This window comes from Danio rerio, chromosome 19, assembly GCF_049306965.1.
Source record: "Danio rerio strain Tuebingen ecotype United States chromosome 19, GRCz12tu, whole genome shotgun sequence".
In the NCBI taxonomy this organism is placed as follows: domain Eukaryota; kingdom Metazoa; phylum Chordata; class Actinopteri; order Cypriniformes; family Danionidae; genus Danio; species Danio rerio.
Window position 1 is genome coordinate 34,181,554 of NC_133194.1, and position 21,158 is coordinate 34,202,711.

The following is a 21,158-nucleotide window of genomic DNA, read 5'->3' on the forward strand; positions in this document are numbered from 1 at the left end:
TCTTCACTGATTAGACTCCCACAGCTGATGCTGCTTCTGGACTGATTACTGCACTACATTAACAGCACAGAAACACTCACTGTTGCTGAGTCTTGTCTACTGTTTTAGTGACACTACAATGTCTTTTCCTTTGTCTTGTTTTTCCAAGTTTTTGATAAGTCGGATAAGTTGGCGGTTCATTCCGCTGTGGTGACCCCTGATTAATAAAGGCACTAAGCAAAATAAAAATAAAATTAAAAAATCAGCGAATGAATGAATGTCTATAAAAATCTGCCTTAAAAATCTGTTGTCTTAGTTTTCAAATGCTTAAAGTTTAAGTTTTTTAAATAACATAATATTCAGTTTTATTAAATAATGTGTCATTTACTCAAATGTACATGATTCACATTCAGATAGTTTTGTCATGTCATTAGTTCCTTACTTTTTTCCAACATTTTGGCGAGTCTCTTGATGAGAGTCTCTTGTTTTGCTGTTTCTGGAGTTTCAGTATTGCATGTAAAGGCTCCGCCTTCTTCTGGAAAGCAGCAGCTCATTTGCATTTAAAGAGACATACAAAAAATGCATGTTTTTTCTAGCAACCAAATTTGACAAACTATAACAAATGATCTGTGGGTTATCTTGAGAGAACATTTCACAGATAGATTCTGGGGGCAACAGATATTTATTTTACACCTTATGAAAAGGAGCATAATATGTCCCCTTTAAACGAGGCTTCAGCAACTTATTGGTGTGTGATTTATGGGCTTCAGAGTTGTTTTGCAATCATTCCTGCGGGCTGCTGCTGGTTTCTTTAGGACTGTATTTATTGGAATGACTCATTTGTGACTGTCAGCTTTTTAGAGACAAAATGAAACTGGTGAACACAGAGTTCTGCCATCTGTTGTCTGGCTAATAAGGTTAGCACTGATAAATATTCAGATATGCCTTCAGAATTTCAGGAAAATTCACTGTTACATTTTAAAATTTCTTAATTTACAATACATGTTATGGATGGTTATAATTATGCTGTAGCTAACATTAATGTTGTAAAAATTCTAAAAAGTCACCACATTTAATGTAAACAATTGTGCATTTTGCTGAATTATAAAATATGTTTTAAAGTTTTGTGGGGGTGGGGGGGGGGCGTCCAGAGAAGTGAATTTTTGTAGGAGCTGCTTTTATATATATATATATATATATATATATATATATATATATATATATATATATATATATATATATATATATAATCTGTTTTTTTTTTTTTTTGGTCTTGTCTCTGTAATTCTGTTGCACTGTAAAAGCTCTGTCATGAAAAACAAATTCCTCGTATGTGCGAACATACCTGACAATAAAGCTCTTTCTGATTCTGATTCTGACAAGAATCATTTACCAATGTTGACAGTTCTGGTTGAAAAACATTTTAAAAACTTAAAAGGAAAACCTTTTTACTAGAAGTACATATATATGTCAGTTGACTTCCCTGTATATTGTTTACAAGCACTGTAATACAGTATGTAATATTGTTGTTGAGAATCGCAATAACAATATTTCTTGTGATTTAACATTTTTCGAGAGAAATGCAATGTTTATTAGCTATTTTTAAAATCAATTTTCTAAACGTTTATTAATTTTTCTTCGGCCTAGTCCCTTTATTTATCAGGAGTTGCCACAGCGGAATGAACCACCAACTTATCCAGCATATGTTTTACACAGCGGATGCCCTTCCAGGTGCAACCCAGTACTGAAAAACACCCATACACTCTGACATGCATACACATACACTATGGCTAATTTAGCTGTGCTAACCACTGAGCCACTGTGTCACCACTCTAAAATAAACATTAAATCAAATTAAATCTAATTCAGGTTTTTTTTGTTTTAGTTTATTATTATTATTATTATTTTAAAGAGGTCATAGTGCAAACATTTAGACTTGAGAATGACTGAAAACCTTAGCTGATATTCTGATTCTGATTGGCTGTTGTCTTTTGTCTTGACTTACATCATAAGTATTCAGTTATAGGGCCAGCTTTGGTTGCTCAACCAATAGCAGAACAGCACCTACTGGAGAGGCAGGAATAAAGATAGTAAGACCCCATTTGATGGGTCACATTATAATAATCAACCTATGCATGAACACACAAATAAATAAAAATAAAGTTTATAAAATGTATCACACCTTTCTCATTTATTCATTCATTTTCCTTCAGCTTGGTCTCTTATTTAGCAGTAGTAGCCAAAGCGGAATGAACCGCCAACTATTCAGGCATATGTTTAAGGCCTCATTCGCACTACAAACAACTCACAGCATCAAATGGACAAGCAATCGTTAATTTCAATGGAGAGTGAGCGGCTTCCAGCAACCTCTGTCTATGTAAACAACAGTGACCGCTGGCGACCTTCAAGAATCCTTCAACTTTATGCAAATGAAGAGCGACTTTCTTGATCGACAGCCAATAGGAGCACTATTAGAGATCACGTAATCCTCTTTCAGCCTGCTCAGGGACCAGTTGTATTCTCCATGCTGTAGACCTACAAAGACCTGTGTTTGCAGCAGGTTGCCACACAGAGCGTTAGGCAGCTACAAAGTCCCTGCTAAAGTTTGAATGAGGCATCACTCAGTGGAAGCCCTTCCAGCCACAACCCAGTACTGGGAAATCCCACCTTTCTGTGAAACAAATATTGCATATACTAATATCGCAGTAAAGATCAGTTTCAGTATTTTGGGCCACCCTACTATCTAACAATAAATGGATAATTAGTTTACCCAAAAATATAAATGTGCACATCAATTTATTCACCTTCAAGTTTTCTTTTCTGATGAACACAAAATATGTTGTTAATCAAAAAAGTTAATGCACTGAATTCTTTATTAGGTAAAAAAAATATATAGGTATATATATATTTGAAAGTCAGTGGGGGAACTACAAAGTTTGGTTACCCATGTTCTTCAAAGGATCTCCTTTTGTGCTCATCTAAAACTCTACTAAAACAACTACATAAATAATGATAACATTTTTCATTTTGGGTGAACTATGCCTTTAAGAAAACACAGTGAACAAGGTGAACACTGAACCTGGAGCACTCATGCTGTCAGCAGGCACATAAATTCCTTTCCACCAGGGGCCGTTCAGGATTAGTGACATTGTGATCAAAGACTGTGTGTTTGTAAAATCTGAGAGAGCCGCTATGATTGCTGCACAGTGCCCACTGTTACTATGTTCAAGTGCCCTTAATTGCATTAGTGTGCTTTAATGGACTCTCCTCTTTTATATTATCAAGGCCATGTTGTCATCAAGGTCTTGGGTAACAATCAGTTACATCACTGTGGATGTCTAAATACCCCCTGTAATATCTGTTCTCTGTGAAACACCAACTTGGAGATGGAGAAAATGAAGGGAAGGAAATGAAAGAGTAAGAGGAGTACGAGTGATTCACGTCTATGTAACCTAAAACTCTCTGTGGTGCTGAACCTTCAGATTAAGGATCCTCTATTAGCTCCAGAGAGGCGTGTTGCCATGGAGTGGGAGGATGCCGCTCTGCCTCAAAAGCTGAAAGTAAAGTGATAAATGTTAAGAAAGAAAGGAAGACAAATGTACAAAACAAGGCTCGGTACTCAAAACAAAGATACTTCACACAGCAACAAATAACCATCTAAATATGAGAAATAAATGACTAATTTAAGAAGATACAGACTAGGAACAAATTGAATTATCTGCCAGTGCAGTTAGGTTGCATATTCTGCACAAGTTCAAACTGATTAAACTCAAGTAGAAATTTTGCACAATGCTAAAAACATCCCGGGACTAAACTAATATGAGTGATGTGACCCACGTGTTACATTTGTTGTGAAACCAGCAAAAGAATCAACTATTGGAAATGGGGCTGCAAGTATCTACATCATTGCTGACATTCATTCATTCATTCATTTTCTTTTAGGCTTACTCCCTTTATTAATCTGGCGTTGTCACAGCGGAATGAACCGCCAACTTATCCAGCATATGTTTTTTGCAGCGGATGCCCTTTCAGCCGCAACCTATCACTTGGAAACCCATAGACACCCATTCACTAAGGACAATTTGGCCTACCCAATTCACCTACTGTATACCGCATGTATTTGGACTTGTGGGGAAAACCGGAGCACACGGGGAGAACATGCAAACTCTACACAGAAATGCCAACTGACCCAGCAACCTCCTTACTGTGAGGCGACAGCACTACCCACTGAACCATCGCGACACCTTGCTGACATTCATTCATCATCGATTCATTTTCTTTTCAGCTTAGTCCCTTTATTAATCTGGGGTCGCCACAGCAGAATGAACCGCCAACTTATCCAGCACGTTTTTACGCAGCTGATGCCCTTCCAGCTGCAACCCATCTCTGGGAAACATCCACACACACTCATTTACACACATACATAACGGACAATTTAGCCTACCCAATTCACCTGTACCGCATGTCTTTGGACTGTGGGGGAAACCAGAGCACCCGGAGGAAACCCACGCGAATGCAGGGAGAACATGCAAACTCCATACAGAAACGCCAACTGACCCAGCCGAGGCTTGAACCAGCGACCTTCTTGCTGTGAGGTGACAGCACTACCTACTGCACCATCCGCGTCACCTAGCTGACGTTCATTCATGCATAAACCTTTTACATTTTTTGGTATCTATTGGATGAAATACCAACAACTGAGGTCTTTGCACTTGATCACATGTCTACTAAGGGATAGTTCACCTAAAACTGAAAACTCTGTTCTGAATCTCCTAAAAGAGTGATTTAATACATTTTTCATCAAGAATCATAAACGCATTGTGATGCAAATAGGGAAAAGTTGAATTTATACGACCCCTCTTAAAAAGTTGCTCAGCCAATTGAATTGATGTACTGGAATCTGTTGTATAATACTGTTTACTAATTTTGTTTTATCATATTCATGCTTACTCATCAAAAACATCCACTTTACAGATAAAGAAAAGAAGCTTTTTTCTATTTCCTTCATAATCTTGCAATTTTGTAGGGCAATAAGAACAACTTTCACAATATTTTCTCTAAATATTGATGATTTTTACAATCAGCTTCACAGTCAGATATACACTACCTGACAAAAGTCTTGTTGCCTATTCAAGTTTTAGGAACAGCAAATAATAACTTGACTTCTAGTTGATCATTTGGTTTCAGAAGTGGCTTATATGAAAGGCAAAGGCCTCTATATGCTCATTTTACCAAAATAAAATATAATCATGCCTTGATTGTCAATTATTTAATTAGGACAGTAAGGTCTAACATTACTTAGACAAAAGTCTTGTCACTGAACAGAAATAATGTACAGTATAGAATATAAAGTCATGCTGCAGTGGGAAAAGAATTAATATTGTGCATGAACCCCATGAGCTGATGACAATTGCATCCATACATCTCTGCAGTGACCCAAATAACTTATTAATAAAGTCATCTGGAACATCAAAGAAAGTGTTCTTGCAGGGCTCCCAGAGTTCATCAAGATTCTTTGGATTCATCTTCAATGCCTCCTTCCTCATCATACCCCAAACATGCTCAATAATGTTCAAATCTGGTGACTGGGCTGGCCATTCCTGACCTTCTTTGCTTTCAGAATCTTTGATCTTTGAGTTATAAGAATGAGCGCTATCCTGCTGAAGAATTTGCCCTCTCCTGTGGTTTGTAATGTAACGTGCAACACAAATGTTTTGATGCGACAGGCTGTTGATGTTGCCATCCACTCTGCAGATCACTCGCACACCCCCATACTCAATGTAACCCCAAACCAAGATTGTTCCTTTACCAAACTTGGCTGATTTCTGTGAGAATTTTGGGTCCATTCAGGTTCCAATAGGTCTTCTGCAGTATTTGTGATGATTGGGATGCAGTTTAACAGATGATTCATCGAAAAAATCTACCTTCTGCCACTTTTCCAAATGATCAACTAGAAGTCTAGTTATTATTTGTTGCTCTTACAACCGAGATCAACGGCAAGACTTTTGTCAAGTAGTGTACAGTTAAAGCCAAAATAATAGTCTTCTAAATTATTTTTTCTAATATTTCCCATGTGACGATTAATAAATCAAGGTTGCTTTTTTACAGTATTTATAATAATATTTTCTTTAAATTATCTTTTAATCTTTTTAAAACTCCCAAGATCGTCAGCGCAATAGACCAGTGATAAGTGCCCGTGTTAAAATCCTCGGTCATCGTCCTTTGCTGGTCCTGAACTCTCTCTCCCACTCCATTTCTGTTATTCTACTGTCATTTCAAATAATTAAAATGCCACAAAAAATATATATATATATTACAAGAAACAAACTACTAAGCTCAATATTATGAGCCCCCTTAAGACGTTTTTTCTCTCGATTGGCTACAGAACAAACCATTGTTGTCCAATGACTTGCCTATTTAACCTAGCTTGCATAGTTAACTTACTTAGGCCTTTAAATTGTGCCTTAAGTTGATCAATAATATATTGTAAAATAACTATAAAAATATTATGAACTGTCATCATGTTGAAAAAAACTTCCCTCAGTTAAACATCATGTGGGAAACATTTGAATAAGAAATTTCACAGGAGGGTGAATTTTGTCTTTAACTTTGAGTGCAGTATGTAAGTGCTGTGTCAAGTCACCGTGTGGAGACTGAAAAAATCCATCCTGATGTTTAGATTATTGATAGGAAACCAATGACACTTAGCCATACCACAGACGCCATTGCAGCATGTTTAATGTTCACCGCCCTCTCTCTAGGGGGTTCTTGCGCCTCATTGTCAGGCCTCTCGGATGGCAATATTAAGTAACAGTCATTGTTGGCGAGCTCGTGTTAAACAGTCGGCTGTCGTGTGGCTGTATGCTAAATGCCTGAATGAACTTCTCTGAAATAGCTGGATGTACAAGCCTGCGTGGTTACAAAGTTATTAGGACCATTTTTTTACCAGGTTTTATCATTTCGCCAATCATTTTGATGAAAATAATCCATAGACAATGCTAAATATAAATGTAAACAAGGGTCTAAAATATTGTGAAGAGGTAGTCCAATCCAATTTAATTCATGTTTATTTCTATAGCACTTTTGAAAATGTAGATTATGTCAAAGCCGCTTAACATAGAAGTTCTAGTAATGTCTAGATTTTAGAGTTGAAGTTCAGTTTAGTTCAGTTCAGTGTGTTTCATTTTCATAAATGCATTTAATGCGACTGCTTTCAAAGTGTAAATATTTGTGTTGTTGAATGCATTTAAACAGTAGGCTATTTCACGTGCTTTCCTGTTTGCTTGTAAAGCCAGGCTTACACTGCAATTTTTTAAAATAATCCTTTAAGATTGTAGCTTGTCAGATTGTCTCAGTTGTCATAATTTATGAAAATGGACACGCAAGAAGAGTCATCCGGAGATTTGATGTCATCTATCTTACATCTATCAACAATCTGTAGCATTAATGTTGTTTATAACATGCCTTGATAAAAACTAAAAAAGTTGTGTTTCTACATTTCTCCATGATGGATTGAAGTTGTTGCGGTTCTCGGGCCTACTGGTCCAGCACACCTATTGATTGATTTGACCCAAATGGCACACTTCATATGGAAATCCTTTATTAATTTTCCTTCGGCTTAGCCTCTATTTCAGAGGTCGCCACAGTGAAATGAACCACCAACAATTCCGGCATATGTTTTACACAGCGGATGCTCTTCCAGCCGCAACACTACAGGCAATTTAGTTTATTCAATTCACTTAGTGCATGTCTTTGGACTGTGGGGGTAACAGAAGCAGCCGGAAAAAACCCACACAAACATGTGGAGAACATGCAAACTCCACACAGAAATTCTAACTGGCCCAGCTGGGACTTGAACCAGCGACCTTCTTGTTGTAAGGCAACAGTGCTAACCACTGAGCCACCGTACTGCCCTCATATGGACTTCATGAGGCCTTGAAGGTGCCGTTTGTAAAATTGACACCAGTGGTTGAACTAGGTATTACAGTTTAAAATCATAACACTTTTCCACCCGATCCCTCCTCTGAGACTCCACACAAACATAGGTTGCCAGATTGACAACACCAACACGCGCAAGTGTGCCTTGACTACAATCTACACCGTAACTACATTCAATTACATGCAATAAAATGAATCTTTTCCACGATAAAGAAATTGTCCAAACTATCACCTGCAATTTCTATTTTTTAGAAAAGGTTTCTATTTCTCATGGCTGAACAACTCCAAAAATTATTACAAATACTGAGTATGAGTTTTTTTCAGTGTTAAATACTACTGCTTTTAATGTTATTGCTTTTATGTGAATCGTGTCGCATTGCATGTTGTTAGGACATGATGTTGCAATGTTTGCTGCTCAGCTAATGTTTTTCCTTGTAATATTAATATTATTTGTAATTAAAAACCATCTAATGTGGATTTTTATAACTCTAAATATGTGTCTCATTTCGAAGGTTGCTGATTTCCTCCAGAGGTCATGTTTTCGGCTGCAACTACAGACCTTCTTACACAGAAACGCACATTTTCAAATCAGAATAACTGACTTTAGCATTGTTCCTTTAGAATAGATAAATTTCACACTTTGAACTTCTGCAGGCTCCACACAACTTAAGGCCAGGAAACACGAGGCCGATGGTCGGCCATTGGGCAGCGTTTTACTATTGGTCAGTGTTGGTCTGGCTCGTTGGTTTGGTGTGTTCCACATGTCACCTTACATTATGCTAACGTTTAATCAGGTCACAATCAAATCAAGGCCACAGTGTGAGCTGGATTTAAGCCATATTAGATGTTAATATACCCTTACTGGCCACTATATTAGGTCCAACTGTCCAACTGCTTGTTAACGCAAATTTCTAATTGCCAATCACGTAGCAGCAACTAAATGCATTTAGGCATGTGAAAAAGGTGGATTAAAGGTGGGGAAGAAATGTGATTTAAATGACTTTAAAGTTGCATGGTTGTTGGTGCCAGATAGGCTGTTCTGAGTATTTCAGAAACTGCTGATCTACAGGGATTTTCACGCACAACCATTTCTAAGGCAAAAGTAACTAAAATAACCACTCGTTGTAACCGTGGTTTGCAGAAGAGCATATCTGAATGCACAACACATCGAACCTTGAGGTGGAAGGGCTACAGTAGCAGGAGACCACACCGAGTGCCACACCTGTCAGCTAAGAACAGAAAACTGAGGCTACAATTTGTATAGACTCACCAAAATTGGACTATAGAAGATTGGAAAAATATTGCCTGGTCTGATGAGTCTCAATTTCTGCTGCAACATATGGATGGTAGGGTCAGAATTTTGCATCAACAACATGGATCTATTCTGTCTTGTATCAACAGTTCAGGCTAGTGGTGGAGGTGTAATGGTGTGGTGAATATTTTTCTAGACGTACTTTGGGCCCATTAATACCATTTGAGCATTCTGTCAACGCCACAGCCTAACTGAGTATTGTTGCTGACCATGCCCATCCCTTTATGACCACAGTGTACCCATCTTCTGATGGCTACTTCCAGCAGGATAATGTGCCATGTTATAAAGCGCAATTCATCTCAGACTGGTTTCTTGAACATGACAATGAGTTCACTGCACTTAAATGGCCTCCACAGTCACCAGATCTCAATCCAATAGAGCACCTTTGGCATGTGGTGGAACGGGAGATTTGCATCATGGATGTGCAGCCGACAAATCAGCAGCAACTGCGTGATGCTATTATGTCAATATGGACCAAAATCTCTGAGGAATATTTCCAATACCTTGTGGAATCTATGCCACGAAGAATTAAGGCGGTTCTGAAGGCATAAAGAGGTCCAACCTGGTACTAGTAAGGTGTACCTATTAAAGTGGACAGTGAGTGTAAGGTGTACCTATTAAAGTGGCCTGTGGGTGTGTTTAGCTTACACAACCTCTCCTCAAAATATGGCTGAGATCTAAACGCACAAATCATTACTAAAACATAATTGTTCTTCAGCAGTTACGGACTTAGTATAAGGATATTCAACTGAAACCTTGTCCACTGTAATGTAACCATGGTTTGAGCTCCAGTGGGTGGACACACTGCCGTCTCTGGAGTGTTTTTGTGGGTGGAAATGCTCTTCAGGCGCGGATCAGAGCGCTAATCTGTCTGATTGTAGACAGACAGATGTGTCAAACAGGACTCTAAGAATAACGCGCTCTGTTTCAGACTCCTCAGAAGAGAACCGGGTTATTAAAGGAGAAAGAGGACTATTTTGGGCATCTAACTATCTTCAGTGATTTGTCACAGCCTCTCTGATGGCAAAGATTTCACTGCTGAAAGAATCAGCGAGAGCAGAGAGTTTATATGAAAACAGTAATAAAAACAGTTTGTCAATGTGAATTTTGTCAGGGTTAAATACTAGTTACCACAGAAAACGTTGACAGATGAGCTCACACTCATCACGAATCACTGGTGTTCATGACCTTGATCTGGAAATTTTAACTTTGCAGTTTAACCAAGTGATCTTTATTGACATTTTTATTAAACAATATATTCTATACAGTACGTACATATAATTGAGTAAAATAACAAAGCAACTCATAACCCAATCTTGTACTGTAATTTACATGACCAACGCAGAATATCTATTATTTCAAACTACTAAAGATATCAGTTAAAATACATTTTCACCACTAAAAGTTAAAAGCTGGATCTCATACTTCATTTTGAAAGCAGAAACAATATAATCTACTTTTTAATTCTAATACCACTTGTGAAAGATCTAGATCAAAACCCTTTTTCAGATGCCAAAAGTGAAGATCAAATGGTACTGACATATCCTCACGAATATTGATCATCTGTTTAGAAGATGGTCAGACAGTGAATCATCTTCTAAAAATAGAGTCAATAATATATTGTCGTCTGGGACATATTATGCTTAGAGACTGTGATGTACACCACTTCTTCAAAATTAACATGTATCCCAATTTTGGTTTTGAAAAAAGTTGGAACATTAGCGCCATTTCTCTCCACAACACTTAAAAGACATTTAGGCGCTGACGACACTAAGTGATGAAGTGTTTCAGTTGTAATTTTGTCCCATTTTTCCTGCAAACAAGTCTTAAGGTGGGGAACTATACAGGGTCTTTGTTGTCGTAATTTGTACTTCAAAATGTGCCATACATTCTATATTAGGGAAAGATCGGGACTGCGGGGAGGCAAGTTAAGTACCTATATCCTTTTTCTACCCAGTCAGGACTTTGTAATTTGTGCAGAATGAGGTTTTGCATTGTCTTGTTGAAATATATTTTGCAATATGTACATTGTTTTTAAACATTTCAATAATTTTCTCACATATTTGTTGGCAAACTGGAGGTCATCGGCTCATCTTTGCTTCTAAAGGTCTAGACCAGGCGTGCCCAAATTTTTTTATGAGCCAAAAACCAACCTTGATTGCTGTGGGCTGAAAACTGTATATATACACCAAACCGTATTACATTAAATTTACCATGGATAATTTCCTAATTTATTTGCATTTTTTTTTAAATAACTAGAAAATGTAGAAATCTACAAAACACATAAACAATCCCATTTATAACACAATGGAGTTTGATGTTGAAAACACTAGTCGAGCTGCTCCTACCTTTGCCTTGATTTGCTCGCTGATGTCTTGTGCATTGTCTGCTATCTATCAAGTCACAGTCTGATTCATTTACAACATTTAATTGAAACATTTTATTTCAATCTGCTTTTTGTAGCTCAGCAATAAAACAAACAAACAAAAGGTTACATTAAATTCGAAATCACAATCTCTGGCAAAGGTATTTGCCCAAACCACCTTCCCATCCCACTTTCACATCCCTTCTCCCTCTTTTCAGATGGGACAGTGGGCCAAAACAAAAGTTACTTTGACCCGTGGGCCCTACTTTGGGCATCTCTTGACTTGACCTTTCTTGGATGCTGCTTTTGTACCAAATGAAAATTACAATCACCTGTTGACATCACCTGTTTCAAATCACTCATCATTATTTAACCTAATTACCTGATTACTAGCCCGAAATTGCTCCTGTCCTAACTCTTTTTAGGAATTGGTTGCAAAATTAGACTACATGTTTATTCTAAAACTAAAAATGCAAACTATAACAATCACGAAGGACACATCAAGTAAAGTTTATTTATAAACTAAATTCAAGAGGATCACATGCTTATGATTGCTTACGGCTAGTTCCACATTATCCAATTTATGATTCACAAATCAAACTATTTCTAAGCCACTTTAAATACCCTAAGATCAATATAACAGCCATCTTTTTTTGAGGAATCCCCCCTTCCACCCCTGCTCCTTTCCTAGATGGGTGGCATGGTGGCCCAGTGGTTAGCACTGTTGCCTCACAGCAACATCGTAACTGGTACTAGTCCTTACCAAGCCAGCCGACGTTTCTGAGTGGAGTTTACATGTTCTTACCGTGCTCACGTGGGTTTCCCCCGGGTTCCCCCCACCATACAAAAACATGCAACTTAAGCTAATTGACTAATCCAAATCGACACCATAGACGGGCTCCCAGTAAATAGATATCTCTTAAGAGCAATCACTATCTGTTCATTAGCCTCTAAAGCAGGGGAGTTCTCGAGATCTACCTGAGCTCAAACTCCCCTCTTGCCTTGCAAATGGGAGGGGGCCCCGGGCTTGAGGATCTTATGAGCACATGGGCTCTGCCGGGACAGCATGCCAAACAAGCTTTATAATCAATCATCAGCTAAGTGTGAACTCTTGAAATAATGTTTGTTGTATTGTCTACAATAAAAAACAAGTAAATGTAGAAATCACCTCTTTCTTTTTGTATTCGCGTTTTCCAAACTGTCCCAACTTTTTCTGGTTTTGGGATGTACATCTATTTTTAATTTTTATCTTTTGATAGCTTTCCAAGACTGACCAAGTGTTTCCAAGAATCCCTCAATGTTGTTTATAATGAACAACGTTAGACATTTAATGTTATTTATTTAAAAAAAAAAAAAAATTTCTGTCATTGGTATGTAACACAAACATCTACAGTCTATATAGTTTTTTGAATAACCACCACTTTAAGACTAACATATACACTAAAGGAGGTATTTACGAATTCTGTCAATCTTACTTATCTTAAAGACTGATCAAGACCTTGAAAAAGTCTCTGGGGTCAATCGGGGTGAAAATCAATGTTGAGCAGATCCGATAAATCACCCCAATCAGGCATCTCTTTGAGGATGTACGCAGTCTGTCTTGTCGGAAGGCTTTACTCTTTACAAAGGCCTGTCTTTTCCTCAAGTGTGAATCAATATCGCACCTTTATCCAAATCTTCAACAAGAGCCTTGGAGGAAATTGAAGCGAGCCAGCCTGCATTTTAACTCCGGCAACAATGGATTCTATATAGCCAGACGCTCTGCTGGTGTTTCACCCATTATGCTTTTCCAGTTTCTGGTGCGCTGTATTTTTTGTTCTCTTCAAAGGCCGTCTCTGCAGGTGAAGTCAGACAGCAGACAGCTCTTGTCCCCAAAGACACCACAGGCTGTGATACAGTGGGGTCTTTCGCCACCCCTCAGACACCTTCAAGCCCCTCATGTGGAGAGGATCCAGTCCTGCCGCCTTTTGTCTTGCTGGTACAAACACCTCTTCAACATGTCTACATGTGAGGCTAGAAATAATAGCCCAGACTACCCAGATCCACTCTTCACAAAGATGAAAGGAGTCTTTGAAATGAAATAAGGCCCCCCAAAGCTATGTGTGTGTGTTTCATCTGTAAGAAATGGTGAGGCGTTCCTAACAATTAGTTTAAATACGGGTGGAGCGGAGTTTAATTCACGCAGATTATCTTTTTATCTACAGTGCACGGCGAGCTGTCAGTCTCTTTATATACACAAAAGAGATGCAGAAACACCACAGTGAAGGACAGTGGCATTATTTTATGACACAACCGAAACACAACACAAATATGGAGACAATCCTTTGTATCGGTTTGAGACATGTATTTAAATGTCACCAAACACTTCAGGCTGATGAAATACTTTACTGAAGTGTTTAAAAGCAATCGCTAGACAAACCAATTTTGTTAAATGTGTTACTGTTTTCACTAAATAAATAAATAAATAAAACTAGCCAAAAAGAAATGATTTCTCACACTTTTTTTTGCAAATGTAGGATTGCCAACATTAAGTTGACTGACATGTCTTTGGGATATGGTATTTGGAGGCATTATACATCACAATGTGAATTTATAGATATTCAGGCCCGTAGCCAGCCTGGTGAAAGGCTTAGTTCTTTTCTTTCAAAAAGTTTCTTTGCAGTTATTCGCCTCATTTTCTGTTTAATTTTGAGCTTTAAATTCTGCATTTTAAGCACTTTTTGTTGGATTAGCTTGTCACATGATCACACTTTTTTATGTATCAAAAACATTTCCTAAAAAATAAAGAAATAATAGAATAATATATACACAAAAATACAATACTTAATTTAAAAAACCTTATTTATCACTTCATATATCATTAGAAAAAATAGGAATCTGTTATTAAATTTAAAAAAGATTGTTTTATGAGGCAAATAACAAACTGGACAGCACATTCAACTTTCCTCAGTCCAAATTTGGGACATTGAATTTGGCACAAAAATTGCCAAATTCAGTGTACCTTATTCTGTACTGATAGCCAACACAGGATTCTGCTTGGTCTTAAAGCCTTTTTCGATGTGTTATTTTCACAATTTATTAAGGCACAGCAGTAAAAAATAGGACAAATGAGCACATGTATGGGACAAATTTTGGACCTTTGTTTTCCTAACCACCCGAACCCCCCCTGACTACAGGCCTGATATTGTGGCATCTGCATACATGCTTAGACATATTGGAATGTAATTTATTTATTAATTTTTCTTCAGCTTAGTCCATGATTTATCCACAGCGGAATGAACCACAAACTATTCCGGCATATTTTATATGCCCTTCCAGCCACAACCCATTACTGGGAATCACCCATACGCCCTTGCATTTACACATGCACTTATACACTACAGCCATTTTACTTCATTCAGTTCACTTATACTGCATGTATTTGGGCTGTGGGGGAAAACCGGAGCGCATTGACTGTAGTGTATGAGTGTGTATGGATGTTTCCCAGTGATGGGTTGCGGCTGGAAAGGCATCCGCTTATTGAAAAATATATTGTCACCTTAAAATAATAAGGTTCTATCTGACATTTTTGTCCAAATTGAGTTATTAAAATATTTTTGTTGAAAAAAAACAAATGTTACACACATACTGTTCGCTATGAAATGCAAAAACTTTGAAGCTCAATATCTCAAAATCATTCAGAATGCAGATACAACCTTATAATTCCAAGGTGACGATATGCTGGATGAGTTGGTGGTTCATTCCGCTGTGGTGACTCCAGATTTTTAAAGGGACTAAACCGAAAAGAAAATGAACCAATGATATTGCCACAGCCATATCACTCTGCAGCCCAAGACCGGTTACTCACTGAAGTTAAGCAGGGCTGAGCCTGGTTGGTACCTGGATGGGAGACCACTAGGGAACACTAGGTTGCTGTTGGAAGTATGGTTAGTGAGGTCAGCAGGGGTTGTGGTCTGTGTGAGTCCTAATGCCCCAGTAAAAGTGAAGGGGACACTATACTGTCAGTGGGCGCCGTCTTTCAGATAAGACGTTAAACCAAGGTCCTGACTCTCTGTGGTCATTAAAAATCCCATGGCACTTCTCATTAAAGAGCAGGGGGGTAACCCTGGTGTCCCAGCCAAAGTCCCTCTATCGGCCCTTACGTTCATGGTTTCCCAATCCTCCCCTTCCACCAAAATAACTCCATCACTGTCTCTCCACTCCACCAATAGCTGGTGTGTGGTAAGCGCACTGGCGCCGTTGTCCTGAGCTTTGGGTGTATGGCCATACACAATAAATGCGCTATATAAATACACATTACATTACATTACAATGAATGAATCTGATTGGTCATTCCATATGTTAGCTAAAGAGGGATCAGCCGTGATCAATCACAAGCACAAGATCCTCTCTAAATTAGTTTAGAAATTAACTTCACTTATGCCTGATGTAAAACTCAAAGTAGGCAATACTTAACAGTATTTAAGTCTACTGTACACCTGGTGAATACAAATTGTAAATTCTCTGAGAAATATAAAATATTTACAGCTTTTCAAACATTAAAAAATCCTAAATCCAACAACATGAGCAGCTCCGGATAAAACATGTGCTTTTAATCTTGAAATTACGGTAATTACAATACTGAATTTACAGTACCGTGGATTAAATGCAGAATTGAAACTACATTCACTTCAGTTTCCCCTCATCTAATTGACATAGGAGACTGCTTAATACTCATTGTTGATCATTTTTATCTCATATGGTGTGTTCACTGTACTACACCCTGCATTTGTTACGCTTCTTGATGTCCCAACAGTTAGACTAGCAGCCTTTTTTTCTAACTGCATCTGTTTAGAAGATGCCTAAAATAACACTTCAGAACATGTCAAATCAGCGAATGTACAACATCTGTGAAAAAGGCAGACAAATGCTATGTCTGAGATAGCATAGCAGAGATCAGACTCTCCCCAAATGAGAAGCAGATGGAAATTAATAATCTAGGAGTGACAGAGGCAGAATTCATGGCACATGGTCAACATTCCCAGAGAAGCAGTTATGTTTCGGTGTGTAGGCAAATGATTTGCACCTCTGCTGCTAAGCTAAAACATATCTGCCCTTAATTAGCCATGAGGCATTCTGAGGTCATGGGCTCTTGCTGTTGTCACGGGACACTCGGCTGATGAGCCTGAACTAAATCTATTCTGTCACACTTAAAACAGGATTTCATCTCTCTGTTTCTATCTCTCTCTCTCTCTCTCTCTCTCTCTCTCTGCTTTCCTTGGCGGTATTAAAAACAGGGTTAGTGCTGTACTAATTCTGACATGGGGGAGGCGAGATTCAGACAAAAGTACCAGCGAATCAGCATCATGTCCTATTTAATAAACATCTGATTAATTTCACAGGATTATGCTCATCTGAGCCAAACCATCATCGCTTGAGTACAAGCAGACTAAGCTGTGGCTAACCAAATAGCGTCCCCTGCAGTTAAATCACAGTGAAACATACAGTAATTATGTCGTAATTACCATCCTTCAGCTTAAATGTCACAATAAAATGCATTAAGACGTTTCTAAGTTGGCCATATTTGCATATTTTGTACTTGGTTGTGTAGACAAACGCTTACAGTAACTTATGGTGATTATGGGCAAAGTAAACCTCGTCATTTACTGCTCCTTTCAAACTCTCTGTCAGTCTACTCAGGCTAATGCACACATGTGCTGCAGTGCCTGCCTATCTCTAGCTATCACATGTCTTCTGCCCTCTCTCTCTCTCTCTTTCTCTCTCTCTCTCTCTCTCAGCCACAAGACTGCAGAAAAAGACAACTCTGACACAAAGTTAGAAATGTCATATATTATCCTCTCTCAAGGAACTAACATATTTGCAACCAAACATTAGCCATCAAATGACAATACAAAATGTGGTTTTGAAATCTTCTAAACTTATGTTTGACACATTTTTAAATGTTTATGTTTAAAAGATAAAATTAGAGCAGTAAAGTAATTAGGTAAGACTGATTGGGCATTATGGATTTGGCACAGCCTCTCATATCCTATTGTTTGAATATTGCTAAATATTAACATGCTGAAAAAAATTGAAATCCTGCATCTTTGTGTTATGTACATTTGAATGTTCTGAAAGAAATTACGAGAGGGCCGTCGACTGTTTTAAATAGTCCATTTGAATTAGTTTTGCCTGCAACTGTTTGTTACTTTAACATGTTCATTCATTTTCCTTTGGTTAGACTATATTTTAGAGGTCGTCACGGCTTAATGAACCACCAACTAATCCAGCATATATTTTTTGGCAGTAACAAGTTTTACAGTGTGTAGCCAGGCAAAACTTGATCCCTTTGAGATCAAAGGTCTTTAAGCAAGGGTAGCATTTTGATTTGATGGCCATTGATTAGTGTTGTAGGTCAACACTTTAGATTTTGATGATGGATAAGATTCTGACGTTATGATAAGTCTGGATAAAAATATCATGGTTTTACAGTATTGTGGTTACTGCTGAGTATGTTCTTTAAAATGTCTGGGAAAAAAACTAAAACTTTTCCCCCTTTGAACTCGACATATTTTATGATGAGAAACATTCAAAATATTTTGGACCAGTAAACATGTCAGGCTACATAATTCAAATGAATCATTGCTGTTTTAATTAGTTTCAAAACACTGATTTCTTTACCATTTAAAACGACTTGTTGGGATTTTTTCTGCAAGAGATACTGTTGTCCTAAAAAAACAAATAAGCAAACAAACAAACAAAAAAAAGTTTAAAAAAATCCAATATATACCGTAGGAATGGTATAACAGAAAATGTTGGCAGTTTTATAACCTTGATTTATACACGATGTATCTTGAAAAGCGTCTCATACCTAAAGACATTCTACTATTTGTTATTTCAAATCTGTGCAAACCAATGGTTAAACAAGTCTGCCATTAATCTAAAGAAAAAGAAAAACCCATCTCCAATCAGCAGTGCTGGCCTTTAGCCAATCAGAGCACGCAGTGTGAGTCAAAGCATGACCAACACCTGATCCCAAACACCCATGGTGTTTACCTCAGAGCTAGAAGAGGAGCCATTGTGGATGATATATGCCTTCACACTCCCTTCATGCTTTCTCCACTTTTCTTCACACACAAATGTGAACACAGACCTAAATGCAAATGTACGGGGGGGACTCTAACTCATTTGAATGTTTTATCAATGTTGCATGGAGCATAATAGACCATTTCAGCAGCCTTTTACACTCTTAAAAATAAAAGATTAAAATGAGGTCACAGGTTCCACAGCAAACTTTTTAGTCAACAATTTTTCTAACAAGTTCTTTTTATATTCACATAACTTTCTGTGATGTTTTTTTATGGACCCACCTGGCCAATAAATCACCTTCATTTAAAAAAATGTATAGGCTATCTACACTGAGCTAACCCTATCAACATGTTCTTTCACACACATACATGAATATATCACACTCACTGTTGAACTTCCTGTGACGGGCCCGGGCCCTCCAGGGCCGCTCGCGGATCCATTGGAGCTTTCGTGACAGTTCCATGGCTGTGGGCCAGACTGAGCCCACAGGACGTCATCGACCAGCGTCAGCCCAATCTTCTCCACTTGTTCCCCAACCATGAGTTCATATCCAAAGCAAACACTGGACCCTTTGAGGGTCTTTGTCCGGTTTTCAAAGAAGACGGTCTGTCTGGCTGCGTATCCGTCGTCTCAACAAGGCTGTTTGCGTTGCCTGAGATCTATATTTTATGCATGAGTCAGGGGAACCCAACTCCCTCTGCCTCTCTGACACATAGACGCTACTCAGCTTTTCTTGATCCCAGGAGCACCACCTATCCATGGACAAACACACACAGAGACAGACAGACACACGTCGAACTGAAACATGACTCTAGTCGTCTCCTGGACAAAGGAAGAGATTGGATAGCAGACAGGGAACATGCATTATGTCTTTGTGTTCCTGAAAGGTGCATTATGCTAATGTATTTTATGATTGTTTGTGTGAACTTATGCATATCCTTTGCCTAAGTGCTTGCTTATTCTTAATCAATGTGTTTCTGTTATCATCAACTTCTATGTAGGGGAAATGTACTTGTGTGTACTTTTTAAATTGCCAATGTTTCAACAACAGATTCTAAATTATTAATATTAATTCACTATAGAGAACGAGCCCATGGATTGTCTATGAAGGCCAGTATGCTTTTCATGAAGGGACGTTTTTGCCTGAAAAATCGACAGGATGTGACGTAATGCGCACTATAGGCCTGCTATCATACTTAAGACTTATCAAACGCTGATTCACATATTTTTTCAATGTGAAAGCACAAAAACCTTTTGGAAAAACTTATATCTCCATATGGGTAACCACATTGCTTCTTCCAGACCCTTTCATCTTCAGGATGTCGTTTGTTATTATGGAGGTGGGGCTGATGTATCAGAGAATTACATTATTGACTTTTTTTATTTTATTTTGGAAAATATTTTATCCATAAACAAAAATTCTCCAGTTCGCAGCCTTCTTTTTCACATTTTTAAATAGAAATTCATGTTTTTATTAAATCTCTAAGATTAGTCAATAATAAGAAAAGTGATAGATTTTTAGTTTTTTATGATAAATATTTTGGAAACAGCACGGATACATAAGTCCTCCTTTCCTCTTGCTGTATTTGTGTTATGTATATGTTTAATCTTTATTTATTTATTTTTTTTCTTTCTTTTCTCTTTTGTTTCTCTTTTTATTTAATTTTTAATTTTTATATTATTTATCCTGATCTGTTATTGTCATTGTGTTCTTTTGTGTAAATTGAATTTTGTATGTTTGTTATTGAAGTCAATAATAAAAAAAAAAAATACTTCAGACTTATCTTATTATAATTATCAACACTTATCTCATCTTTTCTGTAACTGTGATGTCACTCTTAAATTTTGGAATGATGTTAGTGACTTTTCACACACGAAAAGGACATTCAAGTATGTTGTTAATTTCTCTAAACCGAAATTTGCGAATTGTATACCAAAATTTTTACCACCTGTTTTGTTTTTGCTTCGTTATCATTTCTGGTTGTGTTTTTGCAATCCTGTATTGTTCCTGGATATAGTTTATATCTGAATTTGTTTGACTTAATGTAATGTTTCAAAGCTTATAATATATATATATATATATATATATATATATATATATATATATATATATATATATATATATATATATATATATATATATATATATAAGATTTCTATAAAAAAAGTTTTAGATGTAATTTGACCCCCAAGGATGTTCTATTTTATTTTGACCCAAACAATTTATCTGTGGAATTTATAGTGAATTTGGTAAATTTCATATTCTTAAATGTAGATTGAATAACTCTTAACCTTGTTTAAAGGTTTATACTATAGGTTTTCATTTAAATATAGACTCGCTCTAGAATATTAATGGAAAGAAATGTCAAGACACAATTATAGTTGCACAGGAGTTGAAGTTAATTGAATAGTAAACTTGCTGTCAATTGGGTAGGTTAAATCATATTATCATTGTAAAGTTTCTATTGTCTTTTTATTTACTCAATACGTAATTTA

At 37.3% G+C, this 21,158-nt stretch overlaps 1 protein-coding gene across 1 annotated transcript in view; it reads right to left on the bottom strand.

Moving 5' to 3' along the window:
- The window catches only part of ripor2 (RHO family interacting cell polarization regulator 2), a 157,009-nt gene extending 137,645 nt beyond the window's left edge, over positions 1 to 19,364 (bottom strand). The window contains exon 1 of the mRNA XM_021468090.3: positions 19,050 to 19,364. Coding sequence (XP_021323765.2) covers positions 19,050 to 19,125 — 76 coding nt within the window. The 5' untranslated portion in view covers positions 19,126 to 19,364. The remainder of the gene's footprint in view (positions 1 to 19,049) is intronic.
- Between the last annotated feature and the right edge of the window lie 1,794 nt (positions 19,365 to 21,158).